General features: G+C 45.5%; 1 protein-coding gene across 3 annotated transcripts in view; it reads left to right on the forward strand.

Annotated features, from left to right (window-relative positions):
• LOC115150524 (SLIT-ROBO Rho GTPase-activating protein 3) overlaps positions 1 to 9,694 on the forward strand; it is a 107,957-nt gene extending 98,263 nt beyond the window's left edge. For all 3 annotated transcript variants that reach the window (XM_029693927.1, XM_029693926.1, XM_029693928.1), the window contains 4 exons: positions 3,613 to 3,793; positions 4,540 to 4,689; positions 4,802 to 5,114; positions 6,177 to 9,694. In XM_029693927.1, coding sequence (XP_029549787.1) covers positions 3,613 to 3,793; positions 4,540 to 4,689; positions 4,802 to 5,114; positions 6,177 to 6,617 — 1,085 coding nt within the window. In that variant the 3' untranslated portion in view covers positions 6,618 to 9,694. The remainder of the gene's footprint in view (positions 1 to 3,612; positions 3,794 to 4,539; positions 4,690 to 4,801; positions 5,115 to 6,176) is intronic.
• The last annotated feature ends 13,040 nt before the right edge of the window (positions 9,695 to 22,734 follow it).

A 22,734-nucleotide genomic window follows, 5' to 3' on the forward strand; every position in this document is an offset into this window, starting at 1 on the left:
TACTCCATCTCATCTTCCTCCTATTTTCTCCTTATCCTCCCCCTCTTCCTCCTTTTATATCCATGTCACTGTAGGTCATTTCACCCCTGGATGGAGCTCCTAATGGAATTGATTGGGCTTTCTGGTTGACTTGGAAATCTCCTACTGGGAGACAATTGATTTTATACACATGTTTAACCCCGACTGACCCCTGGTCTCAGTCTGTTTGGTCTGGCCCATAGATACACAAATCAAATTTATTTATATAGCCCTTCTTACATCAGCTGATATCTCAAAGTGCTGTACAGAAACCCAGCCTAAAACCCCAAACAGCAAGTAATGCAGGTGTAGAAGCACGGTGGCAGGTGTAGAAGCATGAAACCTAGAGAGGAACCAGGCTATGAGGGGTGGCCAGTCCTCTTCTGGCTGTGCAAGGTGGAGATTATAACAGAACATGGCCAAGATGTTCAAACGTTCCTAGATGACCAGCATGGTCAAATAATAATAATCACAGTAGTTGTCGAGGGTGCAATAAGTCAGCACCTCAAGAGTAAATGTCAGTTGGCTTTTCATAGCCGATCATTGAGAGCATCTCTATCGCTCCTGCTGTCTCTAGAGAGTTGAAAACAGCAGGTCTGGGACAGGTAGCACGTCCGGTGAACAGGTCAGGGTTCCATAGCCCCAGGCAGAACAGTTGAAACTGGAGCAGCAGCACGGCCAGGTGGACTGGGGACAGCAAGGAGTCATCATGCCAGGTAGTCCTGAGGCATGGTCCTAGGGCTCAGGTCCTCCGAGAGAGAGAAAGAACGAAAGAGAGAAAAAGAGAATTAGAGAGAGCATACTTAAATTCACACAGGACACAGGATAAGACAGGAGAAATACTCCAGATATAACAGACTGACCCTAGCCCCCCGACACAAACTACTGCAGCATAAATACTGGAGGCTGAGACAGGAGGGGTCGGGAGACACTGTGGCCCCATCCGATGATACCCCCGGACAGGGCCAAACAGGCAGGATATAACCCCACCCACTTTGCCAAATCACAGCCCCCACACCACTAGAGGGATGTCTTCAACCGCCAACTTACCATCCTGAGACAAGGCCGAGTATAGCCCACAAAGATCTCTGCCACAGTGAGCTGTGGCTGTAGTACCAGTGGTCAAGGGCAGTCCTGCCATGTACACACACACACTCCTCCCTAACAGGGAAATCTAGATGGGAAATCTGACAGCCTAGAGACTAGCACCTCTGGTGGCATGTCTTGTGAGGTATGCATGGGTGCCTGAGCTGTGTGCTAGTAGGTCAAACAGACAGTTTGGTCCATTCAGGTTGCCAACACTTCTTACAAATCCAAGTAGTGATGAAGTCTCTCCTCTATGGGATGTCACCAAGGTTGGGCGTGTCCCAAGTCATCAGGCTCTTTGTTTGATTGATATCAGCCTGGTCCCAGGGTGTGTGTGTTTGTGTGATTGATATCAGCCTGGCCCCAGGGTGTGTGTGTTTGTGTGATTGATATCAGCCTGGCCCCAGGGTGTGTGTGTTTGTGTGATTGATATCAGCTTGGTCCCAGGGTGTGTGTGTTTGTGTGATTGATATCAGCCTGGCCCCAGGGTGTGTGTGTTTGTGTGATTGATATCAGCTTGGCCCCAGGATGTGTGTGTTTGTGTGATTGATATCAGCCTGGCCCCAGGGTGTGTGTGTTTGTGTGATTGATATCAGCCTGGCCCCAGGGTGTGTGTGTTTGTGTGATTGATATCAGCTTGGTCCCAGGGTGTGTGTGTTTGTGTGATTGATATCAGCCTGGCCCCAGGGTGTGTGTGTTTGTGTGATTGATATCAGCTTGGCCCCAGGATGTGTGTGTTTGTGTGATTGATATCAGCCTGGCCCCAGGGTGTGTGTGTTTGTGTGATTGATATCAGCTTGGCCCCAGGGTGTGTGTGTTTGTGTGATTGATATCAGCCTGGCCCCAGGGTGTGTGTGTTTGTGTGATTGATATCAGCCTGGCCCCAGGGTGTGTGTGTTTGTGTGATTGATATCAGCTTGGCCCCAGGGTGTGTGTGTTTGTGTGATTGATATCAGCCTGGCCCCAGGGTGTGTGTGTTTGTGTGATTGATATCAGCCTGGCCCCAGGGTGTGTGTGTTTGTGTGATTGATATCAGCCTGGCCCCAGGGTGTGTGTGTTTGTGTTTGTGTGATTGATATCAGCCTGGCCCCAGGGTGTATGTTTGTGTTTGTGTGATTGATATCAGCCTGGCCCCAGGGTGTGTGTGTGTTTGTGTGATTGATATCAGCCTGGCCCCAGGGTGTGTGTGTTTGTGTGATTGATATCAGCCTGGTCCCAGGGTGTGTGTGTTTGTGTGATTGATATCAGCCTGGCCCCAGGGTGTGTGTGTTTGTGTGATTGATATCAGCCTGGCCCCAGGGTGTGTGTGTTTGTGTGATTGATATCAGCCTGGCCCCAGGGTGTGTGTGTTTGTGTGATTGATATCAGCCTGGCCCCAGGGTGTGTGTGTTTGTGTGATTGATATCAGCCTGGCCCCAGGGTGTGTGTGTTTGTGTGATTGATATCAGCCTGGTCCCAGGGTGTGTGTGTTTGTGTGATTGATATCAGCCTGGTCCCAGGGTGTGTGTGTTTGTGTGATTGATATCAGCCTGGTCCCAGGGTGTGTGTGTTTGTGTGATTGATATCAGCCTGGCCCCAGGGTGTGTGTGTTTGTGTGAGTGACAGGTCCTCTAATGTTCTCTGGTCCAGGGTTGAATGGTGACTGGTGTTTGCTTACAGACAAATAGAGCCTCTGCTTTTGTGCGTCTGTTCTCTCAGGAGGCTGTGTATAGCATGAATGTTGTTTCTTCTGGCTATTGGTATGTGAGTAGGTTGGGACCCATAATGTCATTAATGGACCAAGTCATTGGATTGAATGTGTTGTCAACCAGTTTACTAGCTGTTGGGATAGTAGTGTTCCCTGATCAGACTACAGTGTTAGCATAGAGCAGAGTTATGTATCTGCTCATTGGTGGCACTGGTGTTGATTGGTACTCAATGACCGGTGCTCTTCAACTCACAACAATGCTTGGAATCAAAGTGTATCACTCAAACAGTAACCATCCTCTCTATTAGAGAATAGAGTTTATATCATAATGCTGCCTCTCGTTTTCTTTTTCTTCAACTCAGACATTTCCTATTTTCCCTCTCGCTCTTTGTCTCTTGGAGACTCTTGTGTCTGATCTGAGGGTCTGAAGAACAAAACCACCATTAAATGGAGTCCCTCTGTCCTCTTGGCTATTATCGGCCCTCACCGGCTCTTTGCAATCACAACTCTGTCTGGAGAAGTAGTTTAGTGTACTCTACAGTTCTCTGGACTAATGCCCAGACCAGAGGCCTGAGGCCATTGTCCGAGAACATGAAGACATGCTCTCATTGTTTAGGTCTTAGTAATTAGAGCAAGGGGCTCCTTATTTATATTAATGAACTCAGTGAAGCAGTTGGATTGGGCCACACACACAGGCCAGAGTAGGGTAGGCTACTCAGTCCACACATCTCAATGGGGTGTGAGTTATGTCATTACATCAGGAAATGAAGGTGGACCAGGTTATGACTATGTTTCTCTCCTGCTGTTCTTTATGTCCACAGAGATGGAGCAGATTGAGGCCATCGCTAAGTTTGACTATGTGGGGCGCACCCCCCGGGAGCTATCCTTTAAGAAGGGAGCCTCACTACTGCTGTATCACCGCGCCTCCGAGGACTGGTGGGAGGGGCGGCACAACGGTGTGGACGGACTGATCCCACACCAGTACATTGTGGTGCAGGACCTGTGAGTAACACCAATTCATAAACATGAAGCTTCAGCGATGGACGAAGAGCAGGCAGGAAACAGTCAGTCTTACAGTAATCAAGTGTTTTCCTCAACAAATCTCCCTCTTTAAAGTGCTAGAAACCTGAGAGTAATTACACATGGCAGGTGTACCTAAAGCTTAGCTACACATCAGTAACACTAATGGAAGATCCTTGACTGAATATCACAAAGGGAAGGCACAGATAAATAATTAAAATCCTGCATGATGTGTTCGCTCAAAGACACCTCACTGACAAGTGCACCTTAAAGTGGATTTGGTGTCAGTCAATTAGGCTAAGAGGCAGCAGTAAAGATGCTAAAGAGAAGGCCAGGTTTAAGTTTTTCAACTCTTATGAATGAATTAAAATACACCCTCTCATATGAATTCCCGTTATAAATGTACACAATCATTTGAAAGATGAGCCGCGTAGTCTCGAATTATAGTGTGACTAATCATCGCTGGTGTCTGTTTGATTAATCCATTTGGATGTTGAGTCAACGGTAAGGTAAGAATTTTATATCGTATTGCTACTTTCTGTGTTAGGAATACTTTGGAATGATCAATGTTCAAAAGGAGTCAGTGAAGTGGCTCCCCCATCTGTCTGGATCATATAAACTGACTGCAGATTGAAAACCAGAGCCCGCTGTAAATATGGACCAATTAGTTTGAATAAACAACAATCTAAATAAGATCTCTACCACACTCTATCTCTCTCTCCTTTCAGGGATGATGCGTTCTCAGATAATCTCAGTCAGAAGGCGGACAGCGAGGCGAGCAGCGGACCACTGCTGGATGACAAGGCCTCATCTAAAAACGACGTCCCATCACCGTGTGAACACTCCCCCGACTGCAACTTTGGAGGAGTCATGGGGAGGTGGGTAACGACTGGGAAGGAATACCCATTGAAATGTAGTTTTTTTTTAGATCAGTGTCCAGGGCCAACCTAATACTACTCTTTGTGACTGTGATGTTGTCTCTCTCCTCAGGGTGAGGCTACGTTCTGACGGGGCCGCCATCCCTCAGCGCCGCATCGGAGAGACCCACAGCCCTCCCCGGGGCACAGACACACCCCCGCGGGCCGCAGCCTGTCCCAGCAGCCCCCACAAGGTGGCAGTGAGCAGGAGTCGCATGGAGAGCCCGGAGAAGAGGCGCCTGGGCACATTTGGCAGTGCGGGCAGCATCAACTATGCTGACAGGAAGGTCTACCCCGAGGGCCACCCCCTGAGGCACGTACCAGGGGCCACACGCCACAGCAGCCTGGGGGACCACAAGTCACTGGAGGCTGATGCCCTGGCAGAGGTATGACCCTCACTGTCCTATCAGACCCAGGTTCTAAAGTATTACCTCTGCCCAATGTATAACTGCATAAACTCTTTTCCCCATGCCATGTAACCTTATCAGTCATAGAACCTCACACAATATGGAATGGAATCACCTGTCCATTTAAAAAAGATATATATATATTATTTTTTTTCTCCACAATTTCGATTTTGTCTCATCGCTGCAACTCCCCAACAGCCTCAGGAAGCAGAATGCATTTCATGTCGATGCTGAAATGAGTACTAATGATCATTGATAATGGCAGCACAAGCCCTGCGTCGGCTAACTGGAAAAGGAATAGAGGCAGATTTTGAAATGGAAAAGTTCTGATCAGCTAATGTGTGTGTTTGTGTGTGGGTGGGTGGGTGGGATGGTTCTTCTATCCTTGTGGAGATCTAAAATCCCCAAAAGCCTACACAAGGATAGTAAAACAAGTAAAATGCTCCCTCGTGGGGACCTTTCTCATGTCCCCATGAGGACAAAGGTTATTTTAAGCTTAGGGGTTAGGGTTAGAATTGGGGTAAGAGTTAAGGTTAGGGGTTAGGGAAAATAGGATTTTGAATGGAAATACATTTTAGGTCCCCACGAGAATAGAAGAACAAAATGTGTGTGTGTGTGATTGTGTGAGAGAGTGTGTGTGTGTGTGATTGTGTGAGAGAGTGTGTGTGTGATTGTGTGAGAGAGTGTGTGCGATTGTGACTGTGGTAATGAGTGTCAGCCATTAAAAGGGGATGTTCATCTCTTCATTTGGTGTCGTTGCGTTGGGCTTTTCTGCGTGAGGAGAGGGAGCTGTCTGTCTATGTGTCTGGGTGAAGCAGCCCTGTCTCAGTGTAAATGTTAGAGACAGTCTGGCGCTGAAAGATGGACACACCTATGTCACGGGGGAATGGATCTGAATAAAAAGCACAGAAAGTTCTGCATTCGACTCTCAGCATCAGTGGCTACTGCCATTGCTAAACTTAACTTAGCCTAGCTAGGCATAGCAATTATATCAAATTAATTATCTCCTTTCACATTTTCTCTGTACTTTGTGTATGTCAGGACATAGAGAAGACCATGACCACGGCCCTACATGAGCTGCGTGAGCTGGAGCGCCAAAACATGGGCAAGCAGGCACCAGACGTGGTGCTGGATACCCTCGACACCACCATGAAGAAGCCTGTGAACTCGGAGCCCGGCAGCCCCCTCCACACTATCATGATCCGCGACCCGGACGCCGCCATGCGCCGCAGCAGCAGCTCCACCTCTGAAATGATGTCCACCTTTAAGCCCGCCTTGTCGGCCCGTCTGGCCGGAGCCCAGCTGCGCCCCCCGCCCATGAGGCCTGTCCGCCCGCCCCCCACAGGGCACCGCTCCTCCAGCTCCAGTTCCTCCGGGGTAGGAAGCCCTGCTGTCACCCCCACTGAGAAGATCTTCCCCAACAGCACTGCCGCGGCTAGCTCCGCAGCTAATGCAGCCGGGGACAAGTCAGGCACCATGTAACTCTGAGGGAGACTCAGGGTTTTCATGTTGCAACAGCTTGAGGGGGAGAGGAAAGCCCATAGAAATGCGATGATGTGTTGTCAATATGTTCTCAGAGAACAGGTCTGGATTTTCCATCTCCTTGTTTTGAGTTTCACTTTATTTCTTGAATTCAGAAAGCTCATGGAGTGAGCCTGAGTTGCCATAGTGATGGCAGGTGGAGAGCCTGTAGGGGTTTGATAGCATATTAACTCAACACTCTGAAGCTTGATGTGAAAACGGACTTGAAAAGAATGAATAAAATCACCTCAAAGTAAAAGTAATTTTTTTGTTTTTGTTTTTACCTAAAAATTAAATGTCTGTGGCCAGGCCCCGCTTTTTAGAGGTTCATGGACTGCAAGACGTGAAGAAGTACTTGTGTAATTTTGCCAATGGTTTTCATCCTGCACTGGTTGTCCAGATGATGTCTGATCCCTCCTTACTGGTGTGTATGGACTGGACACTCAGTCTACCAGACTGCTTCTAAGAGACTGAAACCAAGATGGCCATCTGCCTTTTGGCTGTAAATAGAGACTTACTTGAAGTTGTTATGCCTTTTGTTTGTACTGTAGTATAAGGGATGTTCAACAAAGTAACAACATGTCAACATTGTATACGTATATGAGATGCAGAAACTTGAACCAATATACCAACTAATTGTAAGAAACCTGTGGTCAAAATGTAGTTTAACTTGTATATAGTTATTGATCAGTATGTATTTTTGTGTCTGTTAATCTTGTACAGGCCAAGACGGAACAGGCAAGTAGATGTACATGGCATTGTCAAAAAACAAACCCAAATAATCAACCAGCAAACAACGCAAAAATATCAAAAGGGTTCCGCTTCCTTTGTTATTTTCTTCCCTTTCTCACACACATCACAGCACTGACAGTTGTGTTTAGAGTATGTGGACATGTGGATGTCATCATACCACACATTGTATTTATGAGTTAAAACTACATTTGTGCTTCTCTACTCAAATGGATCCTGATGTTCTGTCTTCTGCCCACAGCAGTTCTGCATGCACTGAAAATAAGGCCAAGTCAGTCTCCAGTTGAGTCCAGTCTGCTTTTATTTCATTTGTATTGTTGTTGAAATGCTTTATCATTCCTCATATAAATACTTCCAAGATATTATTCAGATTTAAGACAGTAAAACGAGTGTATTATACCATAGTTTGCCATGGTAAGGTTTGAGCACTGTTTTATGAGTTTGTAATACTGTGAGAATACTGTTGACCATGGCCCTTTACCCCATAGCCCCTCACTGTTCCAACAGCTCTAGAGGTCAACACAAGAGCCTGTCTTCTGCTGACACAGTAACCTGTGTGAAGTCAGTCCACAACTAGACACTAATTTGTGTTCCTTAGACGCACCCGATTTCATACTATACACACTTTGCCATCTTTAAAGCAACCTCTTGCCTGTTCGAGTCTGATTTATGTAATACTTTCTACGCGCAAAATATGTTGCAAAGTACTGTTACAATATTCCTTTTGATCTGAAATGTGATACCTTCCCTAGACAACTCCAGTGTTGCCTGAGAATTGAACCGTAAATGTTGTGATATAATAACAGCGGAACAGTGGTTTTACCTTCCTTACCTCTCCTCCCCTTGGTTATAACATCCTCACTGTCATGTTCCAGTGTCTCATCCCACTTCTTGTTTTCAGTCCTTTGTAGCGAGGAAATATAAGTGCGTACTGAAAGAAGATGACACTGTAGCATATGCTGTAGCTGCCATGTTAAATTGTAGCCTGAGCTGGCCCAAGCCCGCTCCTGCCTCTGCTCAGTCCTATAGTTGTGTGTTTGGACTGCCTTATATACCGCATGCCCTGCCCTGCATGTTTTATGCTGTACCATTTGACACAAACAATGTGACAATTGAACAATGACTGTTTGCGGTGCCTTTCCTCTGTAAAACGCACAAGTGACTTAATGTTTAGGCCTTTTCCTTTCGAGGGTTGGGCTATACCCTAGTAGTTAACCATTTTGGAATATGTGAATACCTGTTGTCACTAACATGTAGCAGTAACATGTGGGCAATGGAAGTGAATTGGCAGCCAAGGTGGAACAAAAAAATCAAGGACAGATATATCAACCTGAATCTCATGCTGTGATTCCAATATCAATCATATGTACATTATTCAGCCACTGTTATGTGTGCAAATCTTGATTTCATACACATAGTTTCCTATGAGATACATACATACTTTCACTGGAAAAAGTTGTCATGATCCCATCCCAGTCATTTGCTTGCCATGTGCATTTTGTTTACAGCAAACATTACAGTCAATTCTGTCCACCTCCATCTGTTATATTGCCCCCTGCTGGATAGATTCTAGCCTACAGGCAGGGCACACAGACAAGTCAAACAACAGAAGTTATACACGTCCACCCTCTGCTGGTCATATATGGTATTGCTTTAACTAGAAGTACTGTGATTCTGGTCAGGTATGAGTAAACAGATGGCACTCTCCATCAATAGGAACTGTCATTGATGACAACCAAATCATGTTTTTTTCAGTCCCGTTGAACTACAAGAATTACATAACATTTTTGTATTAACCACAGTTCTCATCGGTATAACTGAAGAGTCCATTCAAGTTCATTTTTCTCAAACATACATAAGCTGTATTTTCAAAGATAAAGTAAAATACATACTAAATGTTGATTTGCAAAAGTAAAATGTATATATTTGTTTATTAGTATTTTGTTTATTTATGTCTAAAATGAGTAAGTGCCTTTTGTGCACATCATCAGTTTTTAATGAACTTGTATAATTACCTTTTTTAACAATATAGTAAGTCAGTCATGTTTGATATTCACTCATATTTTCCCCTTCCCAAAACATTATTTCATCTGAGGAATATCAAGAAAACAAGTGATGTAAATATGTACTGTACTCATTGCTATAGAGGAATTACTATGAACCCTTCAGATGTCATACTACCAGAATGACTGAAATGTAGTATTTACTTGTATGATTGATTTGTCTAATATGCTCTAGTTGATTCCTGGAGGGGTAAGAGATTTATAAAGAAGACTTGGACTGCTGTACATTGACTCATTTATGGCATCGTTCAGTGAAATCATCTCTGATAGATCATTTCATCCTTTCTTTCTGTTTTCTGTCTCTGTGAACTGTCTCTGCTGTGGTTGAACCTTTACTTCTTCTACTCATATACTCATCACCCTCCTACAAAGTGAACGCACCATTGCAGTGTTACTCCTCTTCTTGCATGGTTTATAAGGCACATGGCGAACTCTCTTCTTCTATGAGCTGTATATGATGTTCTCTTCAAGGAAGTGTTTTGATTTCTGGAATGTATGCTAAACCTGGGTAATGGATGTTGTATGTTGGCTAATAACAATGCTTATGAAGTAACATTCAGAGACCAAACTGGCTGAGTGCCTGTGGTGGTGAGTGTCAGTTCTCGCCATACTGTTTACCATCTCTCTCTCATGTCTCTCTCTCTCTCATGTCTCTCTCTCGTCTCTCTCTCTCTCATGTCTCTCGTCTCTCTCTCTCTCATGTCTCTCGTCTCTCTCTCGTCTCTCTCATGTCTCTCGTCTCTCTCTCTCATGTCTCTCTCTCTCGCATGTCTCTCTCTCTCGCATGTCTCTCTCTCTCGTCTCTCTCGCATGTCTCTCTCTCTCATGTCTCTCTCTCGCATGTCTCTCTCTCTCATGTCTCTCTCTCTCTCGTCTCTGTCTCTCTCTCTCTCATGTCTCTCTTATGTCTCTCTCTCTGTCTCTCTTATGTCTCTCTCTCTCATGTCTCTCTTATGTCTCTCTCTCATGTCTCTCTCTCTCTCATGTCTCTCTGTTCATGAGTGCTGACTGGTTAAATCCCTTGTAATGTAATGTACATCATGCCACTGTTTGGATGTTGAGAACCGTTATGTCGAAATAAAAAAACGAATGTTGCCCTCTGATATTGGGCTTTTCTGATCTTTTATCCAGCAGATAAAACAAATTAATTAACTATACTATACTAGCAAATACACATGCCTTGCCTTAGCCTAGTTCACTAATTACCTTGGTACCCGCAGTCGTTCATGAATCTCTATGAATTGACAGGCTAATAGACAGGCAATACCTAACCAATTCTGCCATTTTGGAATACTGAACTATATAATGCTCAGCTATCTTAGACACCATGTTATCTTACAGGATCTGTATAAATATTCCAGCTATCTAGCTCACCTATCTCTATACAGGGTGATCAAGCCCCAAACTTCTTGTGACTGAGACTGCAGCTCCATCTAAGGCCACATGATGGAGAAACTGCAGCACAAACATTCTGCTGTATTAGTTACAAGCACGATGTCCATTGAGAGAGAGAGGAGATCTTAGTGGTAGAGTGTGCAGATATTTGAGAACAATCTCTATTGCATGTAGGGTATGCTATACAATTAGTACAAAGTATGTGACCTTTGAGGTTGATTATTATGTGGGGAAAAATATAAAAGAAATAAGTTATGTCAGAGATATATTACTGGTGTATTGTTGTGACACCTAACATATCTGTATCATTTCCTGTTGACTGTCTCTGGAAATAACCTGGGATTCTATTAGTGGCAAGCTCCGGTTTATCAGCAAACAACCCACCATGTACACGAACAAATAGGAGACACACAGAATTCAATTTGTTCCAACCCAGAGCCTTTTAATCATCAGACATAATACAAACATACACAATGATGCTCACAGAGCACTGAGGAAGTGACACTATTTTTGTCCACCAATTGGAAGTGTTGTTGACTTAAGCTTTTTATGCTTCTTTTTATAATTAAGGTCATTACAACCTGCCATTCATCAACCCCCAAAAAGTTATATTGTCACATACACTGGATAGGTGCAGTGAAATGTGTTGTTTTAGGGTCAGCCTATAGTATTACGGTGACCCTGGAGCAAATGATGGTTAAGTGCCTTGCTCAAGGGCACATTGACAGATTTTTCACCTTGTTGGCTCGAGTATTCGTGGTCCAACGCTCTAACCGCTAGGCTACCTGCCACCCTATCACCAAGTTCTGAATTTTTTGAAGTGACTTTAGTTATTTGGTATTTATTAGTTGTTGCAGCTGTATATATTTTTTTACAGTTATGCATTCTGATCATGTCAGTTGGTTGGATGGACATTGTTAGTCCTAATTGTTATGTTCATCATGTTCTGCCAAACTGCATTCTTGATTCATCTCACTACGTAGCTCTGACTGTGTTTTTGTTTCACAAATTATGTTTTATAATTATACAAATTACCGGTACACACTATTATTATATTTAGAAGTCTCAGAGAGAGAAAGACCTTGGATCTAAGGACTGTGAATGCTTTGCAAAAGCACCAGTGCTTGTTGAGATGAGGGAGTTGAAACCCAGGGGAAGTGGGTGATAAGACACAAAGTGCAGGAGTGGATTACTGCAGCAGAAGTGTTCAAAGCCTGGAGTAATGTAACCATCTCTCTCCAGAAATATTGGTGTTCACGGGGCTCAGTGTGACAAGTGGGGCACCAGGATGTTACCGAGGCCCTGCTTAGTCAGAGAAAAAGGTCATCAAAATTCAACCTTGCAACTTAAATTCCCTTTCTGATCCTTTCTGCCAGGCAAATTGACATCCATTCACAAAACAACCCAATTAAGTCAGATCAAATGTGATATATTGTGTGCTAATTATCTTCTTAATTTGGCAATTAAGGTGGAGAGAGAGACCGACAAAGAGATCAAGGAGGAAATAGCTTGTTATCAGACAAAGCCCCATGGATGCAGCAGTCACACCTGCTTACCAGATGAGACAACTTCTGTGTGACCCTCTACTGTGCATGGAAAGAGAATGGCTCCACAGGCCTCAACAGGGTAGCGGATGTTCAAAATCCCAGATCGGTGAAAGGGGACAAATAAACTCAGGTCACAAATTATACGGAGTTGTTCCCTTATACCCTCTCTCACTGCAGGGGGTAGAGACAAGAGAAAGATGATTCAGGAGAGATAACATCTCCAATACTGTAGCAAAACAAACATCAACCCCACCTACATGAATATAATGTGTATAGGAAAGGCAGGGAGTACAGGTAAATAAATCAGAATAATTAGGAAGATAAGAAAGAGGGCATACAGTACATTGACACAGTTTACAGAGGGCAGTGTCGATAGATCCTGCAAAGCCCATTCTCCTGTCACAGTGTATTTATATGAATCTGTTTGTGGTCCCACACAAGCATACAAATAAAGGCAAATTCTCAGACTTTCATCTTTAGGTTTATCTCTGTTTTCCAGAGCCTTGTGTTTAAGTTAAAGCCCTAAAATGAACTCTAGAAAGAGACTGAACTTCAGACGTATTTCTTTGCATTCTTTAAACAAGTTTGCTTTGTATTAACTTATACTTTCCTCAAAGTTTGTTTAATTTTAATGAAGGTGATAAGGTTTTGGAATATCTGTGGGATTCTGCTGATAAAGAACCGTCATGGATTAGTTGGAGATACAATGTGCCTTGTTCAGCATTTCCCCTCACCCTTGTTTGAATTAAACGTGCTCAAACTTGAAAAGTTTTGAATGGTTAATGCTTTTGACAAGACTGACCAAATCTGGAAAAGCTAGAAAAACAGGTTGCGTAAGTGAGAACTCTCCAAAGGCTTAATTTGGCATATATTCCATAACAATTAGTGAGCAAACGAAAGCACGATATTCAATTATGTATAATTTTCTTTGTGTATGTCAGAACAGGACAACATTATTGTAATTTCCCCCCTCCAACCTGAACCATCCTCTGTCTTCAGCTTTACCACATTGGAGAGATGAACTGACAAGTGATTACTCTGTTAGCTAAATCCTCTTGAGGACTGAAGTGATGTGCAATACATAATTCATCTGCAACTTGATTCTAATCTAATCTGGATATATAGGTGAACTTGACATCTGGATGTCCTATTTTCTGGAGTTTATACTCTTAACCCTTATGTTATCTTAAAGGTGAAAAATTACCTGCCACTATGTTTAACAGCAGAGAAAACTCCCTAAATGATATTTGTTTTGAATTTGAACTTTGATGACTTTTCCTAGAGAGATGCCAACAAGTGAAACATCGCCTTCGTTCATATTTCCATGAAAGCTGTACGCCACCAGGGTGCAAAGATTGTCTTAGGGTCATTTTTGACCCGGCAGTTATAAAATCATTTACACACCACAAAGACACACACACACACACACAATGAGAAATTGAGATTATGTGTGCTACTGATTGAACTCAGCCAGCAGCTCCTGAAGAGGAAGATCACCATGGTTGGACAGTTAGAAAGAACAAGCTTGAGCTCCCCTCTGCACTCCTCACAACAAGGGGGAGAGAGGCCTTCTCATCAAAGTTTGCCTTCACCCCCACCACCACTCTAGTTTCTTACCTCCCAAAGAAGAACAAGAATTTTGTCCTTCTGACCACACTGCACAAAACGGCTGAGATCAGTGATCGTGAGGACAGGAAGCCAGCCATCATCCTGGGCTACAACCACAACAAAGGAGACGGGGACAACCTGGACAAGGGGATTGGAACTTACAGCTGCAGGAAGATGACTGCCCGCTGGCCCCTGGTCATATTCCATAACATCATTGATGTGTCCTCATACAATGCCTTTGTGATATGGAACAAGATCAATCCTACCTTGATGCCTGATAAGCGGAACAATAGGAGGGTGTTCCTGCAGCAGCTGGGAAAGGCACTTGTAACCTCACACATTCAAAGAAGGGAGTGCCTCCCCCGCACAGCAGCCTCTGCAGCGCTTGTGAAAGCTGTTCAGGCTGAATCTTGTCCTGATCCACCTGAGGCTGCAGCTGGGGCAGGCACGAGGAGGAGATGCCAATTCTGCCCCCCAAAGAAGGACTGTAAAACAAATACTATGTGCTGCACATGTGAGAAATACATCTGCAAAGTCCATGCACACACACTTACATATTGTCCTACATGTGCTGGTGCATGGTGTCATTTTTGTTTTGTATCATCTTATTTTATTCTTATTTATGATTGTTGTTTATACACCTTGTGGGTGGGGGCAATGGTTAAAACAATGGGAGAAGACTAGTATTTTGTAGTTGAATTCCTCATTGTACAGTATATAAGAATATATCACTATGTTGCCAAAAAAGTTCAAGACTGTTATTGTTTCCCTTCAATAAAATGCATTCAAAACTACTTTCTGCACATTTCTGCTACTGATTTAATGCAGTCTTTCTGCATTGTGAAGAGGGAAAACCCAGATATTCACAAAGTTTGTGATGAATGACAGGTTGTTTCTTCATGAAAAATAGATTTGGGGTTTAAAATTCAATTAAGCTGCTTTATTGTAAGGGTTTAGTGAATGCGGGTGTCACGTCCTGGCCAGTATATAAGGTTAATTGTTTTGTAGTTTGGTCAGGGCGTGGCAGGGGTATTTGTTTTATGTGGTTCAGGGTGGTGTGTTTGGTTAAAGGGTGTTTGATTTAGTATTTCCGGGGTTTTGGTTTATAGTCTATGTTTATGTATTTCTATGTCTAGTCTGGTGAGTGTGTTTCTATGTTGTGTTGATTGGGGTTGGGACTCTCAGTTGAAGGCAGGTGTTGTCTATCTGCCTTTGATTGAGAGTCCCATATATTAGGGTGTGTTTGTGGTTGTTATTTGTGGGTGATTGTTCTGTGTTGAGCCTATGCTTGGCCAGACTGTTAGTAGTTGTTCGTTCGTTCTGTTATTTTTGTACGTTCATTTTTTGTAGTTAATAAAACTCAAGATGAGCATACACGTACCTGCTGCGTTTTGGTCCTCTTTCACCGACGACAACCGTGATAGAATCACCCACCACCAAAGGACCAAGCAGCAGAGGAAGGAGCAGACGGAGTTCGAGTTGGACTGGCGGGAGAAGTGGACTTGGGAGGAAATTCTGGACGGGGCCGGACCTTGGCATCAGGCTGGGGATTATCAGCGCCCGCAGTGGGAAATTGAGGCAGCCAAGGCGGAGAGGCGATGGTACGAGGCCAGAGACGCGCTGAGGGAGAAGCACGAGAGGCACCCCCAATAATTTTTTTTTGGGGGGGCACACGGGTAGTTTGGCTAGGCGAAGGGAGAGCCGGAAGCCAGCTACCCGTGGTTATATGGAGGAGCGTATGGGGTGGGGAGCGCTATGTTTCGCTGAGAAGCGCACTAGCTCACCCATACGCACGCTCAGTCCGGTGCGAGTTATTCCAGCCCCTCGCAGGTGCCGTGCTAGAGCGGGCATCCAGCCTGGTAGGAGGATGCCTGCACAGCGCATCTGGTCGCCGGTACGCCTCCGAGGACCAGGCTACCCAACTCCCGCTCTACGCACGGCTACCATCAGGCCCCTGCACAGCCCAGTCTGCCCTGTACGAGCACTCCGCTCGTACAGGGCTACTAGTTCCATCCAGCCAAGGCGGGTTGTGCAGGAGGTAAGATCTAGACCGGCTGTGCGCCTCCATAGCCCTGGGTTTCCAGCTCCTGTCTCTCGTGCTGACCCGGAAGTGCGTCCACCCAGTCCGACTCGTCCTGTTCCCGCTCCCCGCACTAAACGGCAAGTGCGTAAACCCAGCCTCGCCAGTCAACAGTCGTCGGAGCTGCCCGCCAGTCAACAGTCGTCGGAGCTGCCCGCCAGTCAACAGTCGTCGGAGCTGCCCGCCAGTCAACAGTCGTCGGAGCTGCCCGCCAGTCAACAGTCGTCGGAGCTGCCCGTCAGTCAACAGTCGTCGGAGCTGCCCGTCAGTCAACAGTCGTCGGAGCTGCCCGTCAGTCAACAGTCGCCGGAGTGGCCAGACTGCCCTGAACTGCCGGAGTGGCCAGACTGCCCTGAACTGCCGGAGTGGCCAGACTGCCCTGAACTGCCGGAGTGGCCAGACTGCCCAGACTGTCCCGAGTGGCCAGACTGCCCAGTCTGTCCCGAGCGGCCAGACTGCCAGACTGTCCCGAGCGGCCAGACTGCCCAGACTGTCCCGAGCTGCCAGACTGCCCAGACTATCCCGAGCTGCCAGACTGCCCAGACTATCCCGAGCTGCCAGACTGCCCAGACTGTCCCGAGTTGCCAGACTGCCAGACTGTCCCGAGCGGCCAGACTGCCCAGACTGTCCCGAGCGGCCAGACTGCCCAGACTGTCCCGAGCTGCCAGACTGCCCAGACTATCCCGAGCTGCCAGACTGCCCAGACTATCCCGAGCTGCCAGACTGCCCAGACTGTCCCGAGTTGCCAGACTGCCCAGACTGTCCCGAGTTGCCAGACTGCCCAGACTGTCCCGAGTTGCCAGATTGCCCAGACTGTCCCGAGTTGCCAGACTGCCCAGACTGTCCCGAGTTGCCAGACTGCCCAGACTGTCCCGAGCTGCCAGACTGCCCAGACTGTCCCGAGCTGCCAGACTGCCCAGACTGTCCCGAGCTGCCAGACTGCCCAGACAGCCTGGAACGGCCTGAGCCGGAGCCACCTCCAAAAATAGGTGGGTTGGGGAGGGGGGGTGTAGCACAGTGCCGTCGTTGACGGCAGCCACCCTCCCTTCCCTCCCTTTAGTAAGGGGGAATTTTTCTTTTGGGTATTGTTTGGGGTTATTTTTTTTGTTAAGGTGCTTCCGGGGTAGCACCTTTAAGGGGGGGGTACTGTCACATCCTGGCCAGTATATAAGGTTAATTGTTTTGTAGTTTGGTCAGGGCGTGGCAGGGGGTATTTGTTTTATGTGGTTCAGGGTGGTGTGTTTGGTTAAAGGGTGTTTGATTTAGTATTTCCGGGGTTTTGGTTTATAGTCTATGTTTATGTATTTCTATGTCTAGTCTGGTGAGTGTGTTTCTATGTTGTGTTGATTGGGGTTGGGACTCTCAGTTGAAGGCAGGTGTTGTCTATCTGCCTTGATTGAGAGTCCCATATATTAGGGTGTGTTTGTGGTTGTTATTTGTGGGTGATTGTTCTGTGTTGAGCCTATGCTTGGCCAGACTGTTAGTAGTTGTTCGTTCGTTCTGTTATTTTTGTAAGTTCATTTTTTGTAGTTAATAAAACTCAAGATGAGCATACACGTACCTGCCGCGTTTTGGTCCTCTTTCACCGACGACAACCGTGATAGCGGGTCATTTTTTACCCTTAGGACAAGGGGAGTATACAGAATGTTAAGACTGCACAAGGGTTAATAGATGTCTGTGTAAATGTTTAACAACTGAATCGGCCAGCCCGTCAGTACTTTTAATATGCTCCTGCCATGTCAATAGTATTCATTTCAAGACAGCCGTATTTGAGGAGGCATGGGGATGTCGGGTGATTCGGTTCTACTTATATTCTGTAAATTTTATCTCTATCCTCCCCTCTGCTTGGTGAAGTATTTGATGATTACACATATTGGATAGCCAACAAAAAAAATTAAATAAATACTTCCTCAGACAACTAAACTCAGCAAAAAAAGAAACGTCCTCTCACTTTCAGCTGCGTTTATTTTCAGCAAACTTAACATGTGTAAATATTTGTATGAACACAACAAGATTCAACAACTGAGACAAAATGAACAAGTTCCACAGACATGTGACTAACAGAAATGGAATAATGTGTTCGTGAACAAAGAGGGTGTCAAAATCAAAAGTAACAGTCAGTATCTGGTGTGGCCACCAGCTTCATTAAGTATTGCGGTGCATCTCCTCCTCATGGACTGCACCAGATTTGCCAGTTATTGCTGTGAGATGTTACCCCCACTCTTTCACCAAGGCACCTGCAAGTTTCCAGACATTTCTGGGAGGAATGGCCCTAGCCCTCACCCTCCGATCCAACATGTCCCAGACGTGCTCAATGGTATTGAGATCCGGGCTCTTCGCTGGCCATGGCAGAACACTGACATTCTTGCAGGAAATCATGCACAGAACGAGCAGTATGGCTGGTGGCATTGTCATGCTGGAGGGTCATGTCAGGATGAGCCTGCAGGAAGGGTACCACGTGAGGGAGGAGGATGTCTTCCCTGTAACACACAGCGTTGAGGTTGCCTGCAATGACAACAAGCTCAGTCCGATGATGCTGCGACACACCGCCCCAGACCATGATGGACCCTCACCTCCAAATCGATCCTGCTCCAGAGTACAGGCCTCGATGTAATGCTCATTCCTTCGACGATAAACGCGAATCCGACCATCACCCCTGGTGAGACAAAACCGAGCACTTTTTGCCAGTCCTGTCTGGTCCAGCGACAGTGGTTTTGTGCCCATATGTGACGTTGTTGCCGGTGATGTCTGGTGAGGACCTGCCTTACAACAGGCCTACAAGCCCTCAGTCCAGCCTCTCTCAGCCTATTGCAGACAGTCTGAGCACTGACGCTATGGTCACAAGACGCAGGCCTCCTAATTGTCCCTAGAATTTCTAAGCAAACGGCTGGAGGTAGGGCTTTCTCCTATAGAGCTCCATTTTTATGGAATGGTCTGCCTACCCATGTGAGAGACGCAGACTCAGTCTCAACCTTTAAGTCTTTACTGAAGACTCATCTCTTCAGTAGGTCCTATGATTAAGTATAGTCTGGCCCAGGAGTGTGAAGGTGAACGGAAAGGCTGGAGCAACGAACCGCCCTTGCTGTCTCTGCCTTGCCGGTTCCCCTCTTTCCACTGGGATTCTCTGCCTCTAACCCTATTACAGGGGCTGAGTCACTGACTTACTGGTGTTCTTCCATGCCGTCCATGGGAGGGGTGCGTCACTTGAGTGGGTTGAGTCACTGACGTGGTCTTCCTGTCTGGGTTGGCGCCCCCCCCCTTGGGTTGTGCCATGGCGGAGATCTTTGTGGGCTATACTCGGCCTTGTCTTTGGACGGTAAGTTGGTGGTTGTAGACATCCCTCTAGTGGTGTGGGGGCTGTGCTTTGGCAAAGTGGGTGGGGTTATATCCTGCCTGTTTGGCCCTGTCCGGGGGTATCATCGGATGGGGCCACAGTGTCTTTTGATCCCTCCTGTCTCAGCCTCCAGTATTTATGCTGCAGTAGTTTATGTGTCGGGGGGCTAGGGTCAGTCTGTTACGTCTGGAGTATTCTCTTGTCTTATCCGGTGTCTTGTGTGAATTTAAATATGCTCTCTCTAATTCTCTCTTTCTCTCTTTCTTTCTTTCTCTCGGAGGACCTGAGCCCTAGGACCATGCCTCGGGACTACCTGGCATGATGACTCCTTGCTGTCCCCAGTCCACCTGGCCATGCTGCTGCTCCAGTTTCAACTGTTCTGCCTGCGGCTACGGAACCCTGACCTGTTCACCGGACGTGCTTGTTGCACCCCCGACAACTACAACGATTATTATTATTTGACCATGCTGGTCATTTATGAACATTTTAACATCTTGACCATGTTCTGTTATAATATCCACCCGGCACAGCCAGAAGAGGACTGGCCACCCCTCATAGCCTGGTTCCTCTCTAGGTTTCTTCCTAGGTTTTTGGCCTTTCTAGGGAGTTTTTCCTAGGGAGTTTTTCCTAGCCACCGTGCTTCTTTCACATGCATTGCTTGCTGTTTGGGGTTTTAGGCTGGGTTTCTGTACAGCACTTTGAGATTTCAGCTGATATACGAAGGGCTATATAAATAAATTTGATTTGATTTGATGGAGGGATTGTGTGTTCCTGGTGTAACTCAGGCAGTTGTTGTTGCCATCCTGTACCTGTCCCGCAGTTGTGATGTTCGGATGTACCGATCCTGTGCAGGTGTTGGACACCTGGTGTGCCACTGTGAGGACGATCAGCTGTCCGTCCTGTCTCCCTGTAGCGCTGTCTTAGGCATCCAACGGTACGGCCATTGCAATTTATTGCCCTGGCCACATCTGCAGTCCTCATGCCTCCTTGCAACTTGACTAAGGCACGTTCACGCAGATGAGCAGGGACCCTGGGCATCTTTCTTTTGGTGTTTGTCAGAGTCAGTAGAAAGGCCTCTTTAGTGTCCTAAGTTTTCATAACTGTGACCTTAATTGCCTACTGTCTGTAAACTGTTAGTGTCTTAACGACCGTTCCACAGGTGCATGTTGATTAATTGTTTATGGTTCATTGAACAAGCATGGGAAACAGTGTTAAAACCCTTTACAATGAAGATTTGTGAAGTTATTTTGATTTTTACGAATTATCTTTGAAAGAAAGGGTCCTGAAAAAGGGCAGTTTCTTTTTTTGTTGAGTTTACAATCAGTACAATCTAAACACATTGTTGTATGAGGGGAATTGTTCAAATTTGGCATGTTTTCTCCCCAAAACTCATTCCCAGTGGCCACCTTGCTCAGCATCAAGAACAACATGCATAGAAAGTGTCATTGTTTTGATGTGGGCAGAATCCGAGACAGATCGGAATAGTGATGAATGACATTAATTTGTGCTTGAAGTTAGAACAAACCTGCCAGATGTAATAACTGTCCCTCAAGAGGTTGTGAAATCATTGTTATAATATCAGTCAATAGGACACACCATATTACATTCTAAGGCTGCATCGCGGTTGTCCACCCTTCACCCAAAGTGTGCACTGTCCTACTTCCCATTATAGAATCAAAAACATTGGATTTGTGTAATCATTGGCTAGAGGGAGTTTCCACCATAGTTGGGAAAAGGGTGGAGAATTGGGATTCAGCCTAATACTGGCAAAGAGAGGGAGTCTGATGTTTACTTGGCCACTTTCAGGTGACAATGAGATAATTTCTCACCTGGGATTTTACTTCATTTTAATGTGTCTGATGTTTTTCACAGGAGGTTCCAACTGGCAAGCGCTCATCATCTCCTGCTAGTGCTTTGTCGTCCACGGTGGTGAGTATGGGACAAGATGAAGGGGGTGTGTTGCTCTTGTTCCGTTTCAACATCTTTAAGTGGATCAGAGCTCCGCAGTGGCCCATTCAAAATACTCTACATATTCTTTATGGATGTCTACAGTCAATATTACAGTTTTTCCCAATTGTTGACACACATTTGCTGAAACTACATCTCCGGTACTCAAACCCTAAACATAAAACACAAAAAAGCTAGCCAATTTCCACAAACCCTACAGACATCTTGCAAAATGAAACACCATGTACTCCCTGCTTAAAATGAATCTCTGCATACAAATGAGACACACACATCAAATTAATCTAACTTAGTGACAACCGAGATCACACTGTGACATTCAAAACACTACTATCAGAACTTATCTCAGTGTGAAGACTAAGATTGAGCTATTGTGCTGTATATTGTTTGTGTGTACTCAAACAACAAAGGAACACAAAAGCAAAAATGATAGTTTTATATTTCAACATGACTTAATACATGTCAAAGAGCATACTGTAAGCACACATACAGTATAAATGTAAACATACAGTTACAGTTTTTCCCAATTGTTACACACTAAAACTGGCCCATGAGGCACAATGACCCAAACCTGTAACTCATTTAGCAGAACCATACACCACATTTGCAATACTACTGGCACATGTGTTGCATTACACTCAGATTGCAATTCTATAACAAACATTTTGCAAACACAACACAAAATTCACTACCTTTGGCACAACCTTCACAACTACAATCTATTGTGCAAAAGAAAAACAACACTCTTCAACAAGCTAAGCTCAATTACCAATTGATCACTTTCCCTCTTCACATGTGCAGACACTAATTGCATAAATGCTCACTTTGAAATCAGACTTTGGTATGGATAAAAAGGCTACAGGTGAGTACTCCTGTGTTTGAAAACAATGGAAGCAAACTTAGCAGGTGGAGGTGGAGGAAGACCAAGAACAAGGAGAAACCAATAATCCACTGTGAAAACAAAATGTCATGTCTCTTGTTTAGGTCCAGCCACAGATTTTCATCAACATCACAGGCGATATTCTCCTTGGCCAGACAGTGGGGGAAATATCTTCTGGCATGACGCATGCAGCCCTGACAGGACTCTGATAGAATGCCACCACAGGCCTTGCCTGGAGAAGGGCCATATATTCATGGAGTTTATAATCATACACCTTCCACCTCCATGCTGAAAACAACTCCTCAATGGGGTTGAAAAATGGGGAATATGATGGGAGATAGAGAATTGTAAACCTGGGATGGTCATCGAACCAGTTGCGGACCTGAGCAGCCCGATGGAAACTCACGTTGTCCCAAATTAGAACGCACATTTGCTGCTCAGGATTACCTGTCCCTC

Source organism: Salmo trutta, chromosome 16 (assembly GCF_901001165.1).
Source record: "Salmo trutta chromosome 16, fSalTru1.1, whole genome shotgun sequence".
Taxonomy (NCBI): Eukaryota; Metazoa; Chordata; class Actinopteri; order Salmoniformes; family Salmonidae; genus Salmo; species Salmo trutta.